Here is a 22,595-nt window from a genome sequence, read left to right on the forward strand (position 1 = left end):
TTGTGATTGGCTTGTCATCTACTGTTTACTATATTAGCTTTGGCTAACAAAATTAGCGCTAACTTGAAATCGGAAGAAATTGGAAGTTGATGGGTGGATGTTTGAAATGACGTCAAAGCGTCTTTAAGGTTGGAAAACTGTTCACTAATAAAAGTGGTGTGGTATGGTCTCATATTTCTACCACGTTACTCTGACACCCCTAATTAAAATCCAGTGTGCCACGTTGAAAAAGCCATAGTTGCTTGACTGGCCTGCATGTGCTCTTGTGGTGCCTTCCCAAAGCATTCACACTGCTCTGACTTTGTAGAGTTTTGGCTGCACAATATTAGGAAGACCTGCAATAATGCTGATGAATGTCAGGATAACAATTTCCGATTAATAAACAAAGTTTCTAAGTGTCTATTCTTTGGACTCGTACCAAAACAAGCCACAGATACTGAGTAGTCTTTCCAGCTTCTGGGGAAAGAAAACAAAGAAAATCATTATTTACATCCCGACAACAACGTTTTATTGAAACAGTTGCTTCTGGTCTGATGTTTTGGCATTCAAACAACTTAGTTGTAGTTTCTTAATGACTTCAAGACTTTATCTCTTTACCTTCTAAAACTTTTTTTTATGGTGCATTAAACAACTAGTGTCACCAAATATATTACCAAGATGCAGAGCCTGAAGGTGCGGTACTTAAATAACTTTATCTAACTTTTATTGAGTTGTTGGAAGCTCAGCGATATGCATATTGCTTGCAGTGATCTTGGGACGTTATTTGCAATATATTGTGCAGCCCTAATTGCAGACACATACTTCAGTGAACTTTATTGAGGTGTTAAGTGTTTGACAAAAAGTAGTACATAATCATAAAGTTGAAGGAAAATCATGGATTCTTTGCCAAATGTCCAGAACACAACATGGAAGAAGGTGGACAGATGACAACAAAATGAACTCTTTGTGTAATGGAGATGGGAGCACTGACCATTCCCCTCAACACATGTAATCCACCATGAAGCATGGTAATGGCAGAATCATGCTGGTGAGAGTTTTTGGGAACATCAGCAATTAACAGTGGGAATAGTTTAAAAGAAAATTTGTTCTTTTGAACAGAAACCTGAAACATAAAGCCAGACCTGCACTAGATTGATTTATATTAAATCAAATTCAGATGTTAGAATGGCCTATTCAAAGACCAGACCTGTATGAATAATTTTATACGTGAACTTCACAGGAGAAATTGATCCAAATTTAATTTCCTTTTTGCTCATATTCAACCCATACCTGACTTCTTCATGGCAGTCTGAATCACCCAAATCCCATTTTTTGATTTATTTTACTGTCAGATGTGGAACTAAATCAGATACATATTCAAGAGTTTTCAAAGTGTCTGCAGTCAGAACGGCCATGTCGCACTTTGTCTGACTTTCTAGTCATTGATGTGAGACATGCGTCATAATTCTGCACCAGAAGAAGAAGCCAGACGGGGTAAATCTGGAGATAAACAATGGCTCCAGCTAGCAGTGCCGACGTTTAACTTCCTTTTCTTTTCTTAGCTTTCTTCGTACACTTATGATCTTCTGACAATACTGCTGTTTCCCATTGCTGAAAAACTTTTAAATTAAGCTACAGATGGCGGCATCCGTCATTACCTCCCTAAACCGCACTCTGCTGTGTGGCTTCAGTCGCTTTGGGGTCTTCACCTGTTCTCACAGAAGCCTGATTGTGGTCACATTAAATTAGTAGTATGAATGTCTACGCAAAAGAACTAAACAAAAAATAACATTGGACTTCTACAACTTGCTCTGCAAACATCAGCCTCTCTGTTTTTATCCTGATTTGCTACTCTTTAAGAGGCTGTGTGTAGATTGTATAGTGAAACTGACGTAAATTATTAAATAATCAAAATACTAAATATATTTTCATTTAAAATGTTCTGACAGATCATAATATTTCTCTTTTGAAATGAGCATCATCAACCCTTCATTTTTCTGTTCTAGGGAAGTTGCTAAATACCATGAAAACAAAGAAAACTATACTTTTTCAATTGTTTCATTTGAATATTCGTGTATTTTGATAGGAACCAACTCACCTCACATTATCCATATTTTTAAATTTCACTGACTAATTTTAATTAATCCATATTACCTGAAACACCAGTGTAAGCTCGCCCCCTGCTCTTAATGAAACTGCGGTGTGTATGAGCACCAGCTGAGCTCACTCATTCATATTTTGTCAGTGAAGCTTGAGGCAATAAAACCTGTTTATGCACTCAACTCTTCGCTACTGTTTCCGTAAGCGCTCTGTTTGTGAATCAAATGGTTTCTGATACTTATGAGAGACGTGCGCGAGAAGCAATGATTTTGTTGGAAGGTGAACAAACCCAAAATTCATTTTCGTGAAAGTAACTCGCAGCTCTCCCAATAACTATCAGACAGGACAAACTGTCAGATCCTCACTGTTACAGTATGTGTATCCTGTAATTGTTTCAGTATTACCTAAATGTGTGTTAATTAGCACATCTATTGTGTGCACATGCGTGGGCATCTCCAACTGCACCTTGTTTACCACACAGATATCCTCAGTGCAAGAACACTGAGGTGTGTTGTGCTAATTAGCTTTCCCAGCATGCCATTCGAACTGCATTGCAGCCACGGTGGGGAATGAATATGGAACAAGTTTTCTACGTGCTGATGTGAAGAATCACACAAACAGGTGCTCCGCTGATACGGTGGTGTACTTTTCACTTTCTCCCAAGTTTGAGATGCTATGTAGAACTTTTGTTGTGTTAAATCACATCAGTGAGCGCTAAAATTATTACCACTGACCACTATTTCATCTTGTGCCAGATAATTTTTATTTTTATTATTTTGTAAAAGCAGACTCCAAGCACATTATTGATCAGTTGGAACCTAAAACAGGTTCCTCCTGCAACATGAATCAGTGTTTGCACAGTAGAAGTGAAATGCGTCAGACTGTAAAGTGGGGAATTTTACTGACATACCAGTAGATTTTTTTCTATTCATTCATCGATTACATTTTTTTAAAGTTTTTTTTTTTACCTGCAAAAACTGTGATTGAATATGTATTCTTTTTATTTTTTTCTTCCAGCTACGAGACACTAAATCCATCAGTCACAACACAACACTTCTCCATTTCCTGGCTGAGAAGTGCGAAGAGAATCACCCAGAGATTTTGAAGTTTCCAGATGAGCTGGAACATGTGGAGAGTGCCAGCAAAGGTAGGCTTCTCTGTTCATACGAGCTAAGTTGTGTTCCACAGGATACGATATGTGTTTCTGGGATAGGAAAACGTCTTCACTGTGCAGAAATCGAACAAAATACAAATATGAGCTCACTTTTTCCATTATTTCTTTTATTACACTATATTTTTAGCACATTAAATCCTTCCACGTGCACCATGTGCACATTTCCCTCGACGACAGCTAGCCATCTCCGTGTGTGACAGAAATAGAGCTGTTTAGTCGGACCGTGCTGTCATTCTCCCCGTCAATAATCTAATTCCACTTTAATTCCTTTCTCCGGCGTTCGGAGGAATCCCCTCAGGCTTATTTACTTTGTTAGTCTCTTAATTGGTCATTTAATCTAATTCAACTAATTATGCACTTGACTGAGGCTGCCAGCCATTGTGCTAGTCAACTGAAATAGTCTTCAAGCATTTTGGATAGAAGGATGTGTGTATGATCACATTTGGAATCATAAGAAACCTGTTAATCAACTGAACCCAGAAAATAAATACCTGAACTCGGCAGCTATTTAAAGAGAAGGGAACTATCTTGCACACACAACACATGCAGCGGCATCCAAAAATATTCACATCTTTTAACCTTTGTACGTTTTGTCATGCTACATCCATGTTTAAAGCCATTTTAGGTTACTTTGATAAATCTATTCATGTGTTGACTTGGTCTAGATAAAGTCCAAACTTAAATCTAGTGGAGAATTGGTGGCAAGGTTTAAAACCAAAGTTATTTGTGTGACCCGACTGAACTGGAGTTGTTTCACAACGAAGAATGAACCCGAAGTCAAGTTATTTTCTTTCCTCTTCAAAATTTCTACTCTACTACTTTGTGTTCATCTTTCACATAAAATCCAAATAAAATAAGTGTCATTGTTTGCAATGTTGACAAAATGTGAAGAAGTTGTGCCTCAATGATCACATATAACTTTTCAGTGAGACGCTTTCAGGAGCTTTACATGACCTTGATTGGGCCAATAGCATTCAGACTAATTAGGTGTTATACTCAAGTACTGTTTAATCTTTTTTCTAGGTCTACAGCTTTGATAAATGTTGGCGCTTAATGATTTAACAATCTATTTTCCTGGATTCACATTAGAGCAGATGACAGCAGTGATCAGAAGGCATGTCATGTCTGAATATTGCTTACTTGTTATAGATTGCTTGCGTATCTTTTACTTATTTATCCAAATCTCTAGATTGCCTGAGTCATTTTTTTCACCCTCAATACATTCAGTACTCTGTACTCTCAATTTCAGGTAAATTGCTTTCTTAAGTGACTTTTCTTAACTTTTGATTTCTGGTGAGTTGCATCCAACTTTCACACAATTTTTATTTAGAACTGATTTAAAAAAAACAAAACTCATATTTATTCATTAATATATCCATCTATTATGTGAAACACAGCTGCTGTTTATTTGGAAAACTGATAAAATACCCTGATTAGAGTAAAATAGCATTAAAATATTTTTTCTTCTCACCATTTAACAACATGAATATTATAAAACAATACAGTATCCACTTTGCACATTTGATATGGGGAAAGCAAACAAGCAGAGAATGATTAAACAATAAAAAGTAAATTGCTGTACCTTGAGCCTGTTACCCACTCATGTGATTTATTTTTTGGTTTGTTTTTGTGATTGTTGATTTTGAAAGGCTGGTGTGGGAGAACTGCATCTAAAGGACAATTTCTATGAAGAATGCGTCAGATTTAATCAAAACGTCATCTACCCTTGCAAATATTAAACAATTAATGCATGTGATTTAAATGTGCAATCAGCCCAGGATAATTTAGAAAATTATACTTCGTCCATCTTGATTGATTGCTCCAAGTGGCTCCACTTCATAGTTTTTCTAAAGAAATAGTTTTTTATGTCAGCTTTTTGTTTAGTTATTCCATCAAAAATCAGCATTCTCCAACAGTTGTCTGCACTGAGGAACATACTTGTCTGATTGCAAGTTGAAGGCTAACAAGGAAGCAAGTCCTGCATTTCTAGATGTTGCCTTTGGCTCCTCTTTTGATTCTGCTCCTCTCAAATCTCCCTGTATGAAGGGCAGTTTTTCTAAAATAATCACTTCGTCATTACTAAGTTCTGATGGAACTCCACACACCTAGAATAATTAGTTCAATTATTTTAAGTAATCATGTAATTTAAGTTGGACAAATTTCTTTTAAAAGGTTAGCAGAACTAAAATGTTTCTTCCATCCATCCATTTTCTAACACCCTTGTCCCTCGCGGGGACGGGAAAGGTGCTGGTGCCTAACCCCAGCGAACATTTCGGCCGAGAGGCGGGGTACACCCTGGACAGGTCTAATACGTTCCTAATTTGTCAGTATTTTTATGTGTGTCTCAGTCAATTAGAATATAATTTAAAAGTTAAGTTCAGTAAGTCAATAATTAGAATATACATTTATTTCAATTGCTTCTTTTTGTTAATTTTGATGGTTCGCAGCAGATAAAATCCACCTCTTGCGAAACAAAATCACAAGACTTTGCTTTCCAATTTTCTCGAGGTTGGAGGTTTTCATTTTCATTCACCCTCTCCATTTCCTTCCACTAAACTTTTCCTCACCCAGCTTTTTCGGCAATACCATTTTGTTGTCATTGCTGCTGAAGGACAACATATAGTGAGGGTTTAACTCACTACAAGCTGGTCAGTTGTCGAGTTAGCTGTCTATATCATCATGCTTCTACATTAAAAACCCTTTATTCATAGGACTTGGATAATAAAGTAGATTTTAAGGTTTCATTAGCTGTTATCATCAAATTGAACAGAAATAAATTGCTTGAAATATGTAGCTTTGTGCAATGAATCTGAGTTTCAGTTTTTCATTTTTATTTAATGAAATAAATTAACATTTGATGACATCCTCAATTGCTGTGATGCACCTGCAGAATTAGGGACTTCACAGCACATTCAGGCTTGATTCCCCACATTTAAAACACTTATTTTCTCCCCTTTCATTCCCAAAGTGATGTACTCCATTCATGCTCAGACACCACTTCGCTTGCCAGTTTTAAACATATACTGTAGAGCCCTTAGCAAAAGGTTTTAGGTGCTTTGGATGTCTGTGATGTTTACTTTCCATCTCCATCTGTGTGTAAATAGGAAGATGAGTTTCCAGTCTAGGTTTGCTGTTGCTTCCTGTGATTAAACTCTCAGGGCAGACGCGCTTTTAGTGTATGTACAGTTTATCTACAGCAGGAACTTGTGAAATGAAGTAAAAGAGCAGTTAAAAAAAGAATTAGAAAAATGAGGTTGCTGAAAGAAGCGACGGTTTCCTCTGAAAACCTAACACTGTGACCAGATTTTTGCATAAGTCACAAGGCAGTCATCCCGCATTAGCAAGGACTCTTTCTCTCTCTCTCTTCTGCTTTGTCTCTATCTCTCTCCCTGGCAGAAATCGTGCTGCAGACAAGTATTTCCAGATGGGCTGTCCAAGCTCCTCAGCAGAGGCATAAAGAAACAGACTAAAAAACACTGCTAGTCATCCATGAAAAGTGAGAGCAGCAGACTAAAGAGACAAGGAGCTGCCTTTTTTTTTTCTTGGATTTTGAAGATTTCTTGTTGATTTATCAGTGGTAGAAAGCAGGCTGACCTTGGGACACCCACCTACTGTCCAGCGAAGTGGTGCTGATTAAAGATTGGCAGTCAGAAATGCAGCTTCTTTGATATCCTTCCATCCATGCATGAAAGCTGCTTGTATTGATGAAAGTACAAGTTGTGGATGTCAACATTTATTTAGCTTTTTTTTTTTTTCCTCGATTGGCTCATAAATAAAGAGGAACATTCTGTTCTGTTTTTGCGAGTCTGTGAAAGCTGTTTACAGCTCTTACTAGTGTTGTGTTTGATACATTCAATTTGAATATACAGTAACTGTGAGGCATGCCGGATCTACTGTACTCTTTTCATACCCCTGACCTCATCTTTATAGTACCCCCTGAGCCTTCAGAGAGGTGTCATCGACCAATTTGCCTTGTTAAATTTCCCCCAGAGATGAGCATGTGGGGACTGACAATGGGTACTAAGTCTGTGTGGTGATTCCACTCAATCAGTGGCTCAGTGACGATCTGTCTTGACAATCCGGGAAAAAAGGAAATATGACACGAATGTTCTCATAAATCCATTTAGTATAAGGCATAGCCAAGGGCAAAGTACTTTGGAGCTTGTGAGAGAGAAAATGGAGAATGAGCAAAGAGGAGAGAAAAAAAAAAAGATGAACTCTGAGGATATTAATACCACTGTGAATATATCTATTATCCACATTCATTTCAAGGCACTGCAGCATAATAAAGCAGTACCCATTTCCCATTTAAACTCTGAAGCAGTACTTGGCTCTGCATTACGTAGACAAAATGGCTTTCTGGATGGGGTGGGACACAGAAAGGATCATTTGTCTTTTGGTCTCCGTGGAATTGCATGGAGCTGTGGGGTTCAGAAGATATTCCCTCATGCAGGCAGAGGGTAGCGAGTATTTCACTGAAATCAGGAGCAGCCACTTGAGAATCCCTTTGAATTATTAAAACTGAACATAAATATCATGGTGGTTAAGAAGCAGCACTTCATTTTGTGTTTATGAAGTTAATGGTTTAAAAATAAGTGTTCTATAACTAATTTATTTTATTTAGAAAAATATTTCTTCAATTACTTTAAGTTTTTAACTGAACCAATAAATTTGTCACCTGATTTATAAATACTAACTGAAATATAGAGGAAATTTACTGAGTGTGACCTTTACTTTAAATGTGTCTGTCATGTAGCAACGATCTTTAATATTCTTGTCTTCACATTTAAGCTGTTTATTTTAACCTTGCTATGTTAGACTAAAGATGCAAGGAAAGTACTTTCCTCTTGCATGAACGTAGAACTTTAATTAAAAAAAAGTAACATTATTTAATTTAAAAATCAGTCCGGCTGTTCTGTTGCTTTTGTTAGAAAAAATCCTCACCAAACTGTTTATAACTGGAACTAAAACATCTTTGTTTTACAAAAAATGTGCTCAGAACCATCATGGTATGCAGGTTTGTTCTTGCTGGTGTATTTTTGTTGTTGAACATTTCAAATTATTTCCATAAAAAGATTAAAAAGGTGGATACATAAGATGAGACATAGATTTAAGAAGCAATACAAGATTAACTTTTTGTATACGATTGTGTCCAGCATCACAAAATCATTTAAAGCAAAGTAATTTCAAAATAATAATAATAATAATAAAAGAAACATATCCAGTGGATTGGTCATTTTTTATCCAGAATGATAATCACCTTGCTTAATGTTTTATTTACAAAGTCTTCTATCTCATAAGTTTGCTTTATTGTAAAATGTATTTGTCTCTCCTTACCTTTTTTCTGTCACTAGAGCCATAAAAACATTGTAGATTGTTACTCACGGGTTTCACTGATATCCATTAGCGTTGATTTTTCTTTTACTATCATCTTAATGGTACCTAAATGTTTCCCCTGTACTAGTGACAGAGGTTTTCAAAGGTATAAAAGCTACAACGTATCGTTTTGTTGGCAGATTTAGTTTGCAGATTTTTATTAAACATGCTTAATGCTTAGCATGTATGACATGTGTAGTAAAATAATGACACTTAATTTATGAAGTGGTGGATGAACAAAACTAAATCAGTCTCTACACCACAGATTTTTTTTAAAGTATTAACTTACTGCTGTAGAAAAACCCAGCCTACATGTATCTCATCATTTTGAAAGACAAATATTTTTGCTGTGGAATAGCCAAGAATTTCTTAGCCAGTAATACCAGCACACTTCTCTTTTTAGACACAGGACAGAAATATGATGAATGCCACACTTAGCAGTCATTTAGATTTGTCATACTAAAGGTATTTCTTCTTTTGAAGTATTTGAATGACAGTCTGACTCAGGTGGTTATTATTAAACTTAGTGGGAGTTATCCATTTGCTTTTTATTCGTGTGAAGCCTGAGGAAGTGTAGCGTTTCAGCTTAATGGCAATTAATTAGAGGAGAAATAGCAAGCAGATGAAAGTAAGGAAGTTTTCTTTTTCTTACCCACATAATCTGTGTGATGACATTTTAACAAAACAAAATGAACCTCAAACAACAGAAAACTATACAGTTATGGGAAATTATCAGTGAACTTTGATTATTGACTATAGCGTGACTGATTCACACAAAGTTGGTAAAAAAAAAAAAAAAAGAAAAGAAAATCTTAGGAGAAACCCATCCCTGGCTAGGACTAAAAACTAGATTACTATTTTGGATTTTTTGTAAAAAAATTTTTTTCCAAATTAACACTTGGTATATATTCCAAATACCATGTCACAATCGAAAGACAAAACTTTATTTTGCGGTATTAATGTTTATTAATTTTGACAAAATTACAAACATATAATTTTTGGAGAATTGATTCTTATACTATTCATCAATTACCACATTAATAGATCATTTAGCTTAGCTGCTGTTAGCTTTAAGCAAACTGGCTATTTTATTTAGCTTAGTGGCCAAAACTGGGATAAATCAAAAATTGCAGAAACATGATAAATATACACAATATAAACACTCGAACTGATCACCCTAAACTATTGTTTCTACCCAAGTACAACGTATTCTGATGGATGAGCTGAGCTTAGCCATTCAGGAACCCAGAGGAGAGCTAGGAATTATGTATGAAGTAATTTCCTCTCTGCATTCATCAAATATTGTTTAGTTCCAGTCAATAAAAATCTGTTTATTTATACAGCGGTGTAGTAGGGTGAGGTAGTAGTACAGGATCGGCAGGACCAGCAGTTTAAATGGACAGTGTGACATGAAAGATATTAGAAACAGGAAACAGACCTGTCCAGCTCCACCAGCGCTGAGTGAGTGATGAGCTCTGGAGAGGCTTTTCTTTCTATTTCACTTTTTTCCCCTCCGCTTGCTTCACGGTGGATGAGTAGTTCATTGTGAGAGCATAACAACTACTCTATTCCTTTTTTCCACCTTTTTCACTCGCTTTTTGTTCTTTCTGTCCATCTCACTTTCCCTCCCCCGCTCATTTCCAACACCACCGCTTTAGCGGGCCTATATAAGTGTAGACAGAGATAGACACATGCAGGGAGGCCAGCAGCGCTGCTTAGCATCAGGCTCTGGTCGGTGACAGCGGATTTCAATGAGGGTTGACAATGGGACCAGGAGTGAGAATAATGCTTTTTGCCAGCCTAGAAATTCAGCCTGTCACAGAAGACCATTTTCCATGCTGAGATAGTTCCATGAACTGAGGTGTTGAAGGAAGTGCCATTTTAAATGCAGCCCTTTTTTCTCTACAGTAAACTTCTAAGAATGACTTTTTTTTTTGCCCTTGAAGGGGGAAATCCGGCAAGTATTTTCATCGGATCAAAAAACTTTTTCTTCTTTTGTTTGCTGAAAATTTTTTCTTAGAAATATCATTCATTCATACATTCACCACAGACAAATTTTTGTGTGATTTCTAAATGGTTTTCACTCTTTTTAACCTCATTGGGATTCAATGAAGTACTTTGCAATGTATTTTTCATTCACAACAGCACTCACAGCATCACTTCACACACATAGAAGGGCTTTACTGTGGCTGTTGCTCTGCCTTCCCTGTTTCAACTCTCACTTTATTCACATTTTTTCACACTTTTTTAAAGGAATCTATGTTGGATAAAATAGCAATCATCGGGGGGTCAAGATCACAGTACTGATCAATCTGGGACTCACAATATTACATTTTGGAGGAAAATTATTTCCCGTCAAGCCCCAATAAAAATATTGATATTTTAAAAGCATCACTATAATAATGAGACACCCTTTTTGAGAAAAGATTTCACTTTCAAAATGTTTTTTTTAAAACAACCACAATACGAAACACAATAAATTAACTGAAAAAGGTAAAAAAAAAAAAAAAAAAAAGAAAAGAAAGTAAGACATTGTCTTAACTTTAAACATGAAATTAAAATGTGCTTCAACTTGTCCAGGTGAAAAAAATCTCCACACCTTTTTGTTGTTAATCGGAAAAAGGAGACTTGCAGGAAATGGCTGTTTTCCCAAGTTCTGTTTTAACTGATGGGAAAATAACATGTAATACAAATCTGAGTGGAGGCTGCAGTTCTTTTTAAAAAGGTTTGCTGATTGAAATTGAAATTTCCCGGTGCAAAATTATGTGCAGATATTGAAGACAACATAATAGAATACAAAGAATAATAGCTCACATTCTAGTGATTTTCTCATCTTGATTGAAAAAACAAATTCCTTTCTATAAACCTATAGACCCTAGTTTTAATTTGACTTATGAAATATATGTTCAATATGGAACGTAAAGGTTTAAGTGGTAATCCTTATTCAATTTGAAGAAGAATAAATAAATAACATCATCTGCATTATCAAGAGGTATATCACAAACATTCTAGAACATCCACAATATGAATGCAAATAAAAAAAGTAATGGTCCAAATATAGAGCCTTATGGAACACCTTTTCCTAATATTTAGGTAGAAGGAAAGATGACTGAGATAAACAGAGATGACCAGAAATTTTACTTAAAAACCAACATCTGTCTTGGTCTGAATATTTACATTTGAAAGTCTTTGACATCAAATTACATAAAACCTTTCAGGCACAAAAATCTATGTTTATGTTGGCATAATCAGGCTAATTGATCATCTTAAATCCCCTCCAGAGCTGATTTACACATTTTCCCTGTCAAAGCGTTATCAAACATTCTGATTCACGTTATACACAGATAAAATCATTTAACATTGGATGAGCCAAATAAAACTGAAGTGGCTGAAGAGCAGAACTTAGAAATCAGTAGGAGGATGATTCACCCAATACCGAGGATCCTTGAAGTTGTTGTCACAGGGGAGACCTGATATATTCATATCTGTCAAGCTCTTCTGATCTCTATGATAATGGGTATGATCGCTGCTGAACAAATGAGCAGGAAATTGAGGTTTCTCTGAAGTGATTCCTGCACCCTCCAGATAAGGCACTATTGAGACCTCACAAGGCTTCAGTGACTCCCTGACATGAACATCGTAATACAGCCAACCTCTTCACAGTTAATACTTGACAAGAATTCATGTTGGTTGAACGATATGTTTTTGTCAGACACTTTTGCATCATCTCAACCAATTCTTTAAAAACCCCATAGAAGTTTAGTTTGCTGTCAAAATGTCATTCTGCATTTAAACGAAACGTCCGATTGAGCAAGATTTGAAAATAGTCACTATTAAACAAACATGATTTGATAAATTCTAAGTTAGTCTGTTTTTAAATTTCACTTCATTTTATTTTCAAAGATTGCTACCGAGGCTTTTAATAAAATGATTGATCGTACAATATACAAAATTGAAAAGTAACAAAATAAAGCAAAATCATAGAACTTCTTGGATCTAATTATTTATTTTTAAATTGTACTATTGTTAAATTATGTTAATATCTTTAAACCAATTAGTCGTAATTGGTTAAACTGTTAAAATACATTTGATCTTTTTAAGTGAAGCACAAAATATTGACATGAACATTCGTTTAAACTAATGTTGATAATTTTGTAAATCTCCAGTACTAATAACCAAAGCTTATTTCCATCTTGTCATTTGTGTGTGTGTGTGTGTGTGTGTGTGTGTGTGCGTGCGTGCGTGCGTGCGTGCGTGCGTGCGTGCGTGTGTGTGTGTGTGTGTGTGTGTGTGTGTGTGTGTGTGTGTGTGTGTGTGTGTGTGTGTGTGTGTGTGTGTGTGTGTGTGTGTGTGTGTGCCTGTTTCAGGGTTGGCCTTTTTGTATTTGTGTATGTGACATAGTGATACAGTGAGAGGTTGTGGGGTGTTTAAATGTAACAGAGAAGCAATGTCAGCAGTTTTTTTATCATGTTGTCGAAAGGGTAGGGAAATGTATAATAGTAAATAACAGTTGTCAGCCATAATATCAATACAAAACTTGAAATTATCACATCAGTGCATCTCTAGTTATTCACTGCAGTACCAGACTTGCATTTTACAAAACTCTTCTTCATTTGTTCAGTTTCATAAACATGATCAGATCACCAACAGCTAGCAATTCTCACTCCAGTCGACCTAGAAATATTGATTAATAGTGTTGAAAAAAGTTCAGTCTGCAGAATGGAGTGAGTGAAAAGTTAAATATTTAAATCACTTCTGTGTCTGCATAAATTCTTGCAGACTTCATTCTCTTGTATCAGCATTACTTGGGCAGACCTGCATTAAGGTCATCGATGGGCCTTTTTTACATCTGTTGCTCAGATATGATTTGCATATTCACATTAAGCAAAAGGAATTGATAAACTTTTTTTCCACTTTTGAGATAATCAGTCCTGAACCAACCCACATAAACAAAAGAGCAACGAAAACCACTGAATTCCTTAACAAGTTAAAAAAATAAATAAATTATATATATATATATATATATATATATATATATATATATATATATATATATATATATATATATATATATATATATATATATAGTTGAGATAAGCCCCAAACCTCAATGTATTTTCTCCATGGCTGCCAAAACAGGAGTTAATATTTGGCCTGTGGCATTTTTGAAATCGACTGTAAAGGCTTGAAGTCTTTAGTTCCAAGTTCTGTTAATCTTTACTGCTCAATACATACAAATGCCATGACTTGAAAAAATACCCATCACAACAGGCTTGCTATTTACCCAGAAAAGCAACAGATCATTTTCTGACTAGGTGGTCTTTGCGGTTAAGTGCCTGTGTTTTTCTCTTATTCCTTCCCACACTCTCTGCCTCTATTGACCACGGCTTGAGAAAACGTGTCTGTGGATGAAATGCTGTCATAAGAATCGGACTGACTCCCTGTGTGTCTGCGGGGGTGGGAATTGATTTTGGATACTTTATTGAGTAATTTTTATCATGGGCTGTCATCAATACCTGATTTAAAAGCATCGCCTGCAGCACACATGGCAGAGCTGCTCATCGGGAGTTTCAGCGGGCCTGGGGAAATTGGTTCCCCTGGGCCTGTTTCAGTTAATGCATGCCACTAAGTGTGAAGACTTAACCATCACTCATGATTTATATCCCAGATAGAAGCAAAGATATAGCAGTACATAGGCTTTCAATGACTGCATTGCAACATTTATTTGTCGCTCGAAGGCTTTTTGCAGGATCTGCCAAGACCACGCTCATCTGTGTCTATCATTTTCCAGTTGTTTTATTTTTGTAAGCCTGCTAAAATGCTTATTTCAGACGTATTGTTGTAAACTAGCACAAATGATTTCACCTACGTACTGCAGTGTCAAGTATTTACCATGGCAGAAAAGGAAGGGGAGTTGGTGAGACTGAAACAAAATAGTCTCTGTTGCCAGCTCCATACATCTTGAAATGTAGGAGGAAAACAGGTCTCTTTGATTATCCACCTTCATACCTGAATGTGTCTTTTCTGTGTTGTACACGCCATATTGTGTTTGTTTGCCTTTATGATGTAAATTTGCTTGGTCTCCTCTAATTCTGTCCCCGGGCTTCGTGGAACGAGTTTAATTTAGCAGCCAGCCCTCCATTTCCAAAACAAATCTAACAGGTCCTGACTATGACCTTTCTCTTACATGTTGATGATTTGCATTTTCCACCCTCTTTGTTTTTTATAGCTCTGATATGGAGTCTCACTGTGTGATCCATATTCAAATGATATTTAAATCAGCGCCACATTTGCATGAAAAATTGAGGATTTGAAGCCGGGTCGCCTGCATACTGATCAGAGGGACAACCTTCATTGGAAGGAGTCTTGATATAGCAAATAAATGGGACAGGGTATTAATAATCTTCATGGAAGGAGTGTTCTATATTGCACACCACCATGACAGAGTGTTTTCCTCCCATGTAATGAACCCCATATATTTCACAAGCTTTTTGCTTTCAACTCAAGAAATGATTACGCTCTTCAAACAGAAGGATTCAGCTACGGTGTTGCATTTTAAGGACTAAATTACCCAATTTTGTACATTCGATCTGAAAGAGGAAAAACACAAACATAGTTTCAAGCAAACCTTTTTTCACCTAAACATCACATTGACTCAATATGATGTTTGTAGATATTAGCACGGAGTTCGGAAAATAAAAATACAGTTCAAACTCTTTGAGAGCAGCTCTTAAGTAGCACTTAAAAGCTTATTTGTGACCTTCGAGCTGTTGAATTATTTCAAAACATACATTTGTTAAAGTAAAATGTAAAAACTTTATGAATTGCACTGTCAGTAAAAATAATTTGTGGTTTAATGTTTGAAAAACCTTTGCAACTTCTCATGCTTCCCTGCTTGTGTCAAAGCTGTCAGTTGTCCTGTCGCTTCATGTAATCCCAGCTTCTCTCCATGACCTTGAGGCTGAAACTCTGCGGGGTTCACGCCATCTGTTGCACGACCTCATGTCACCAAAGAAATTTCTCTGACTGTATGTTGTTGGTGTCATGCTGCAAAATGAATTAGGGAACAGTCATATTCTCTGCTGGTGGTTTTCATAAGAGTGGATTAAAAAAAAAAAGATCTGCAGACCCCTTTTAAATAGCCAGGTCTTTGTGATGTAAGAAAGTGAAATGAAGATCTGGTTGAAAGATTAACTGAAAGGTTTTTTGTTTTAAAATAATGTACAACTAAAATAATATGGTTGCATGAGCACTTTTCTTCAGGCATGTGTTTTGGGGGCTATTTGTGTAGGACTCTGTCAACAAGGTGCATCTTTGCAAGTTTTTTCTTAAAAATGCTCAAATATATGAGTATAGCACCATACTCATATAAAAGTAGGGCCTGCTGTGAGAAGCCATGCTTAAGAAGATATTTTCTTTATTTATTAGTTTTCTAACGAAAATTGAAAGGTTTTGTGGAAACATTGACTCGGAAATAATTTTCTCCCCCATCAACAAGGTGCCAATTTCTGCCCAGTAGCATAATGCTGCAACCACCATGCTTCACTGTTGCTTACTTTCCATATTTTTTATTTAAGACATGGGTCTGAAAAGTTCGACCTTGGTTTCATCAAACATTTTACCAAATTCTTTTAAGAGACAGATGATTTTTATTTGCTTTTTTGCAAACCTTAGTAAGTTCCCTAGCATTTTATGGAATTGACCTCTGAACTGTGTGACTTGGGACCAAGATGCTGTGTGTACTTTGAATAGCTGCTTACAGATCTACTGTGTATTGAATTGAAGGCTCTCTGAAGCTGCCTTTTAATTAATTTGTAAGTGTGCTTTGTCTCTCTCTATTGAAAAGACCAATTTGTGTTGAAGCTATAACTCTCTGGTAATCTTGAGATGTTTCTGGAATATTTTAAAATGACGTTTTTGCGCATATTTTGCGAACTGTGCCATTAATTTTCACAGAAAACAGAAAAACCATGTCATAATGCTGCCAACTTCTGGAGTATTTTCTCAAACTTATAATCAAATGTATTGATGCTCTTTGAATCTGAGCGCATTTGCAAGCTGTAATTTAACTTTTTATGGTGCTGTTTAAGATATGGCTTCTCCCCGGTAAAAATTTGTACACTTTTCCAAATTGTTCAGTGAAAACGACCCCCTCTTTCATTGATATGAGACTTAGCAAAAATAAATAATTGACCTAAAGAAAGAAAAGAAAGGAAAAGTGTAATTTTACGCCAGTGAAAAAAACATGGGTTTTATAGCTTGACTCTGTAAAGATAATTAAATATATTTTATTTCTGATAATATTCATACTGCTGTCAGAAAATGCAAGGGGATTTGATAGTCAAAGACAATCTAAGTAGTATCTCTGGTTTTCCTCGCCTTTTCCTTGACATGGCATACCAGCTGAGACCTGCTCTTTACCGAAAGGTCTGTTTTTATTCCACCAGCTGAAGCAGCGGTAAGGAGGGACAGAATCGATTGTTGCAGGCCAAATTGAACGTGTGTCGAGTTGCAGGCTGCCTCAAGATAAAGCCTCTGACGCTGTCTGCTGTGTTTATCATCAGGTGGCCTTTTCTGTGTGTGCTATGCTGGGATTTTGATGTGTTAAGTCATAATAGGGAAGCCACCATTCTTTGGAGGGGCTGCCAATAAAATAGCAGACAGAGGGGATTATGTTTCATGTCAGCCCATTATTGTTTCCAGCTTCCCCCATATACCTTTTTTCAACCTGGAGAGTCTTCTGCCTCTTTTTTTTCTTTTGATGCGTTTTATTCTTTTTGTGTGTGTCTTGATTCATTTTTCTTTGTATGTTGGATGTTTGTAATGCACTGCTCCTCAACATTCAGATGTCAATTTGTTTTACTTGCTTCCTCCAATGGAAAGATTTATTCTCTCAAATATACTTTTTTTTGTTTTTATCTCGTTATTCAAACTGAAAACAACTGTGGATTATTTGACCCCAGTTCTTACACCATTTTCTTCCTACTCCTTGCTATTTTTCCCCTCTAGTTAATGCTCTACAGTTAACGCAGTAGTCTTAATTATAGAACGCTTCTTCACATATACTTATATTTACTGGAATGCATAAAAAGACAAAAAATACTAGACTGTCCTTGACTGTCCTGTTACCTTTGAATGCATCCCTGTGTCACCTGAATCAATTGAATGTGTAATGATATTAACCTTGTATAACCTACTGGCATCCCACAGAGCTGATTTAACCTTTCAATTTAGATATTTTGGAGCAGGAATGCATCCAAAAGTTGCAGGGCAGTGGCACTGGCAGGCTGGCGTTGCAGACCCCTCGGCTACTGGTTAACTTTTATGTTTTACGATTTCCTCATGTCCTACTTTTCCTTGAGGACTGGAGGACCTGCGGTCAAAAGTAAATGGCATATATGTGACTGCGACTAAAAGAACCCCATAAACGGTTGGACAAGACTTATGTTCCCTTCCATCCATGTTCCCTTATGAAAAGCCTGGAGCCTCTAATAATGTTATGCCGCAGCCAGAGTAGGAATCCTCTGTTCTTGGTGTTCATCATCCTTCTTATATACTTTTAGAACAGAGCCATTTTTAGTTAATCATGAAAAGCACCATTTCCTTATGATGTTGGTAAAATTGTCCTTGCATTAGTGGAGTATCTGTAGATGAAAAATGCAGACAGACACAGTCTTTTTAGGTCATTTGCTCTTCACAGTGGATTCAAAAGGGTGTACCGGTCGCACCTCATTCCATCCTCTGTAAAGGTAATGATATTCTCCTTTTTTTCACACTGAAATTCTTTTAAAGCTCACTATATAGTGGCACCTAGAACTCCATTTATCTACCTTTATCATAGCCTACCATTTTATGTCTATGAAGGGAGGAGAAGTATGTGGACACCAGCTTCAATTGAATGTCTTATGGCTGCTACAACAGGATGAAAGATGAGGATTTTTACATAGAAATTTTCAACATTAGCACTTATAGTCTCATTTCAACTTTGACCTGCTCTTTAAATCAAAGCAGGTAATTTAGAAACATACTAAAAACAGCTCAAAAAAGTCACAGCCATCATCTTAGATTGGTTTTGGATGTGTACCGCAGATTTATTCCTGCTGCCTTGAATGTTAGAATTTCTTTTTTATAAGCAGCTCATATTCATGGACAAGAACTGTACACCGAGCACAGATTTTAGCAAAGTCTGAAGCAGATTGTTATTGCAGTAGATCAGCTAGCTGGGAGCTAAACCCCCAAAAGTAATAGGGAAAATGGGAGTGCACAATGCAGCTGCCTTGGGCTACATAGTAATAGCACAAACACCTGTGTACTGTGTGTTTTCATGCTGCTGTTGGAAGTTTGTCTTAATACTGTTTTTTATTTTTTTAGATAGTCATAAATAACAAATTAAAAAGAAAGTACCAGTACAAGTCTCATCTTGTTGCTATAGTCATGAAAGGTGAGAAAACAGTTCAGTGCTAGAATTGTGTTGTGTTTGATAACACTTTGTGTGTTTTGTGTATGTACCATGTACATACTCAGGCATGTACCATGAAACAATATTAACTTTGTGCTTAGTTGAAGTTTATTTTGCATACGTTTCAGTTTAAAGAAGCATAGATCTGTTATATTCAACACAATAAAATATACTTTCTGCAGGCCAGAAAGTGATAAGTGCTTTATTTATTTATTTATTTTTTGTCTCACATATTAGACTTTTTTTTTATAAGTTCATCACTCAAAATCACCAATATTTGAAATCTTTTATGGTTACTTAAAGTTTTTTTTGGGGGGGTTGTGTCATTTTTCAAGGAAAACTTAATCTTTCTAACTTCCCTCCCACAGCACAACACAGGGCAGTTTGAAAAGTCCTAGATTTGTATGTTTGCCAGTTGTTTACATTTTAATTTCTGTTTTTCATCCTAGTTATCAGTGGTGGGCAAACATCCACTAATCTGCTAATATGCAAATTTTCCAAATAGGTCAAGTCTTGAGCACTTTTGCTGAATTTTAAAAGATTTAGCTCACACAGCGTCCCCTAAAAAACTGTTTCTATATAAATTACAAAGTGTTAATATATTTGGCTGAATGGATAAACCTTCATTTGAATAAAGTTCAACATCTGTGTTCAAAGCTTCACTTGTCAACTGTTTCGAATTCTTCAAGTAGTTAGATGTTTATGTTCATGCTCTTATTTTGAAGGCGGTCATAACTGTGCTACTGTCCTATTTCCTCTATTCTCTCTTTTTTTTTTTTTTTTCCAAATAACTTTAATTCAAACCTTAAACATACAGTTACAGAATAAAACATGGCCATTAGAGGATAGAATATGAACAAAAATATAATATCTAAGGGAATTACAGTAACATCAAAATCAAATGCTTGGTTGGTGTCGTCGGAAGATATAAATTCAGTTAAAGTTGGAATTTTAGCTTTAGCATCTGCTTAATACGTTAGTGTTTGCTGAACTATTGTTTATAATTATTGCTTTAGTGTTAACGCAACTAACTTTTTACTTAGCGATGCCCACCACTGCCAGTTATTGATTTCCATATACAGTTTCAGATTTTAAATTAAAATGTTCGATGCTGCGGTAACTTCATGTGACTGTTTGTCCCTAACATAAGAGTCTGATTATTTCATCAGGCTTCATCTAATGCCAGTCAGTTTTTTTCTAAATGTGTCTCAGTCTGTCCGCATATACATCACAGTCCTGGCTTGCTTTCAATGTTGTATTCAGATGCTCTGTTAGGGGAGGGATATCAAAACAAGAAAATCAGCCAGCTAATTCATCTCCGAGCTCAAAAGTCTCATTACGCCTCTGATGAGTTTAAGAGATGCTTGGAGTGGAAGTGGGCTGTGTTTATGGCTTGGCAATCATGCGCACCGCGTCTCATCTTATGTGGAAAACAAAAGATATGTCAGTGCTGCAGCCAAATGAATACTGAGCACATCCCTGCTTACTTCATGATCGTTCACTTATTTAAGCTTAATCTGCTAAACGGATGGGATGTCCTCTTTGTGTGCTGGCAGCTAAATGAAGACATATGTGGCTGGTGGAGAAATTGATCTGACCTTTCCCATCACACGAGGGATATGAATCTTTTCATATCTACTGTATTAGTGTGATATAGGGCCACGTGATTTTTTTAAATTTGGGCAGTCGCATGTGGGTCAATGCATGACAACTTGCAATGATAGAACAAGTGTGACAATAGTAAAGAGTAGAGAACAGCACTGCACAGAAGTAACTGTGTTTTATGTGTGAAAAATAATTGTATGTTATGTGAATTGTTTTCTTAGTGGACTGCTGCTGAGACTTTTTCCGTGTCTAAATATGAAAATAAAGCATTATCTAGTTGAAGAAAACCGACATGTTTAGCAAAACTAAAAACAGACCTCCACAGTCGTATACTAACGTCCAACTAAGTACCTTCTGCTTATTTGTGTGATAATTATTCCTTGCAAAGTTAGTGATGAACTGCAGTTTGCTGGATGTTGTCGACTGAAGCAACACAGTAGTTTTTTTTTTTTTTTTTTTTTTTTTTGTATAAAATCACTTTAGATGTAGTTTATCCTGACAGGTCATAATCATGTCTTTGACTTAAATACCTACAGAGCAGAGTTGGCAGGCTTATTTTACCACACTTTTTCAAACCCGTGTCAGGTGTAATCCTGCAGAGGAACTTAATCTGATAATATGGACAGATTGACATAAAACTCCATACAACTTTATGCTAATGATATCAAACTTAGTTTGTTTAGTAGAAAATGTTTTCTACTTGTTTAACCTCAGCCATTTGCATCCAGTCACTGAGTTTATTACAGTCTCTTATACTGAGCAAGCACTTTGCAGCAGTGGGAAGAAACAGCTCTTTTACCAGGAGGAAAACTCCTGCAGAGCAAGCTTTGAACGTGATGGATTGGATGACAGAGCAAACGCACAAATGCACAGAAACACTAATCAAGAAAAAGAGAATTAGCAGCAGCAGTAGCTGTTTTAATGGCTTTATCTAGGAGAGAAACACAAATAAAGGGATAACCTCTGAAACAGTAGCAAAAAATATACATTATGAACAAGATACAGAAATATGAGTTCATTAATGCACCAACATGTCTGACCCAAAAGTTTAGAGACTATGTCCTCTTGAATACATTCTAAGTTCAAGTGAAAAACTGTCCTTCAGACATCTTTGAATTTTGATTAAGGACTGTACTCTTAACTGAATAATTCAAAATGTATTCTTGTTGCATCTGCCAAACACGCTGCTCCCACGTTCTCCTCCGCTGGCCAGGTACCGTATTTTTCACCTCAGTTATTATCTTTTCTGCCTCTGTTATTGGGTAACAACTCTCATCAACACTAAAAGATAAAACCAGAATGCCAAATGGATATGACCTACTGTTTGACAGATGCCACTTCAGTATGAATGTTCATCTTGAAACCAATCAAAAAGAGCCTGGCTGTCTTTTCTCCCCCAGGGACTGTGTGATTTCCATTAAAAAGTCATCAATAATCGGAGACGGTGGTGGCAGCAAACGGGCTGAGCAACAGTGTGAGAATTTAAAACATTGCTGCCTCATACTGGTCGAAACTACTTGTATGGTAGCTCATTCCTCACTGCTCAAGCCCTCCACAAGTGCTTTAATTTCATTCTCATGTATTTAATTAGTTCTTACATAATTTACATATTTTAACATATAACCTTTCCTAGACATTTGTAGCAAGGCATAATAAATTGTATGAGTGAAATGCAGCAGTTTTATTAATGCCCAAAGGAAAATTATATTCACCTTGTTATCTGCTTGGTATGTTTTTATGAGGTACAGTTCAAAACCGTGTATTTATATAATAAATAAAGTATATCAACTTATTTGCAAATTTGACAAATTTGGTCATAAAACAAATTTAATTCCTTATTTTACGTAGAACACCTAGCATTTTTCTGTTATCAGTGTCTGAGCTAAATGATTAACCAATTTT

General features: G+C 36.2%; 1 protein-coding gene across 6 annotated transcripts in view; it reads left to right on the top strand.

The window, feature by feature from the left end:
• The window catches only part of LOC129360704 (protein diaphanous homolog 2-like), a 433,378-nt gene that overhangs the window by 274,051 nt on the left and 136,732 nt on the right, over window positions 1-22,595 (top strand). For all 6 annotated transcript variants that reach the window (XM_055031073.1, XM_055031078.1, XM_055031077.1 and 3 more), the window contains one exon: window positions 3,097-3,226. In XM_055031073.1, the coding sequence (XP_054887048.1) occupies window positions 3,097-3,226 (130 nt within the window). The remainder of the gene's footprint in view (window positions 1-3,096; window positions 3,227-22,595) is intronic.

This window comes from Poeciliopsis prolifica, unplaced genomic scaffold (assembly GCF_027474105.1).
Source record: "Poeciliopsis prolifica strain line A6 unplaced genomic scaffold, Auburn_PproV2 SCAFFOLD006, whole genome shotgun sequence".
NCBI classification, from domain to species: Eukaryota; Metazoa; Chordata; class Actinopteri; order Cyprinodontiformes; family Poeciliidae; genus Poeciliopsis; species Poeciliopsis prolifica.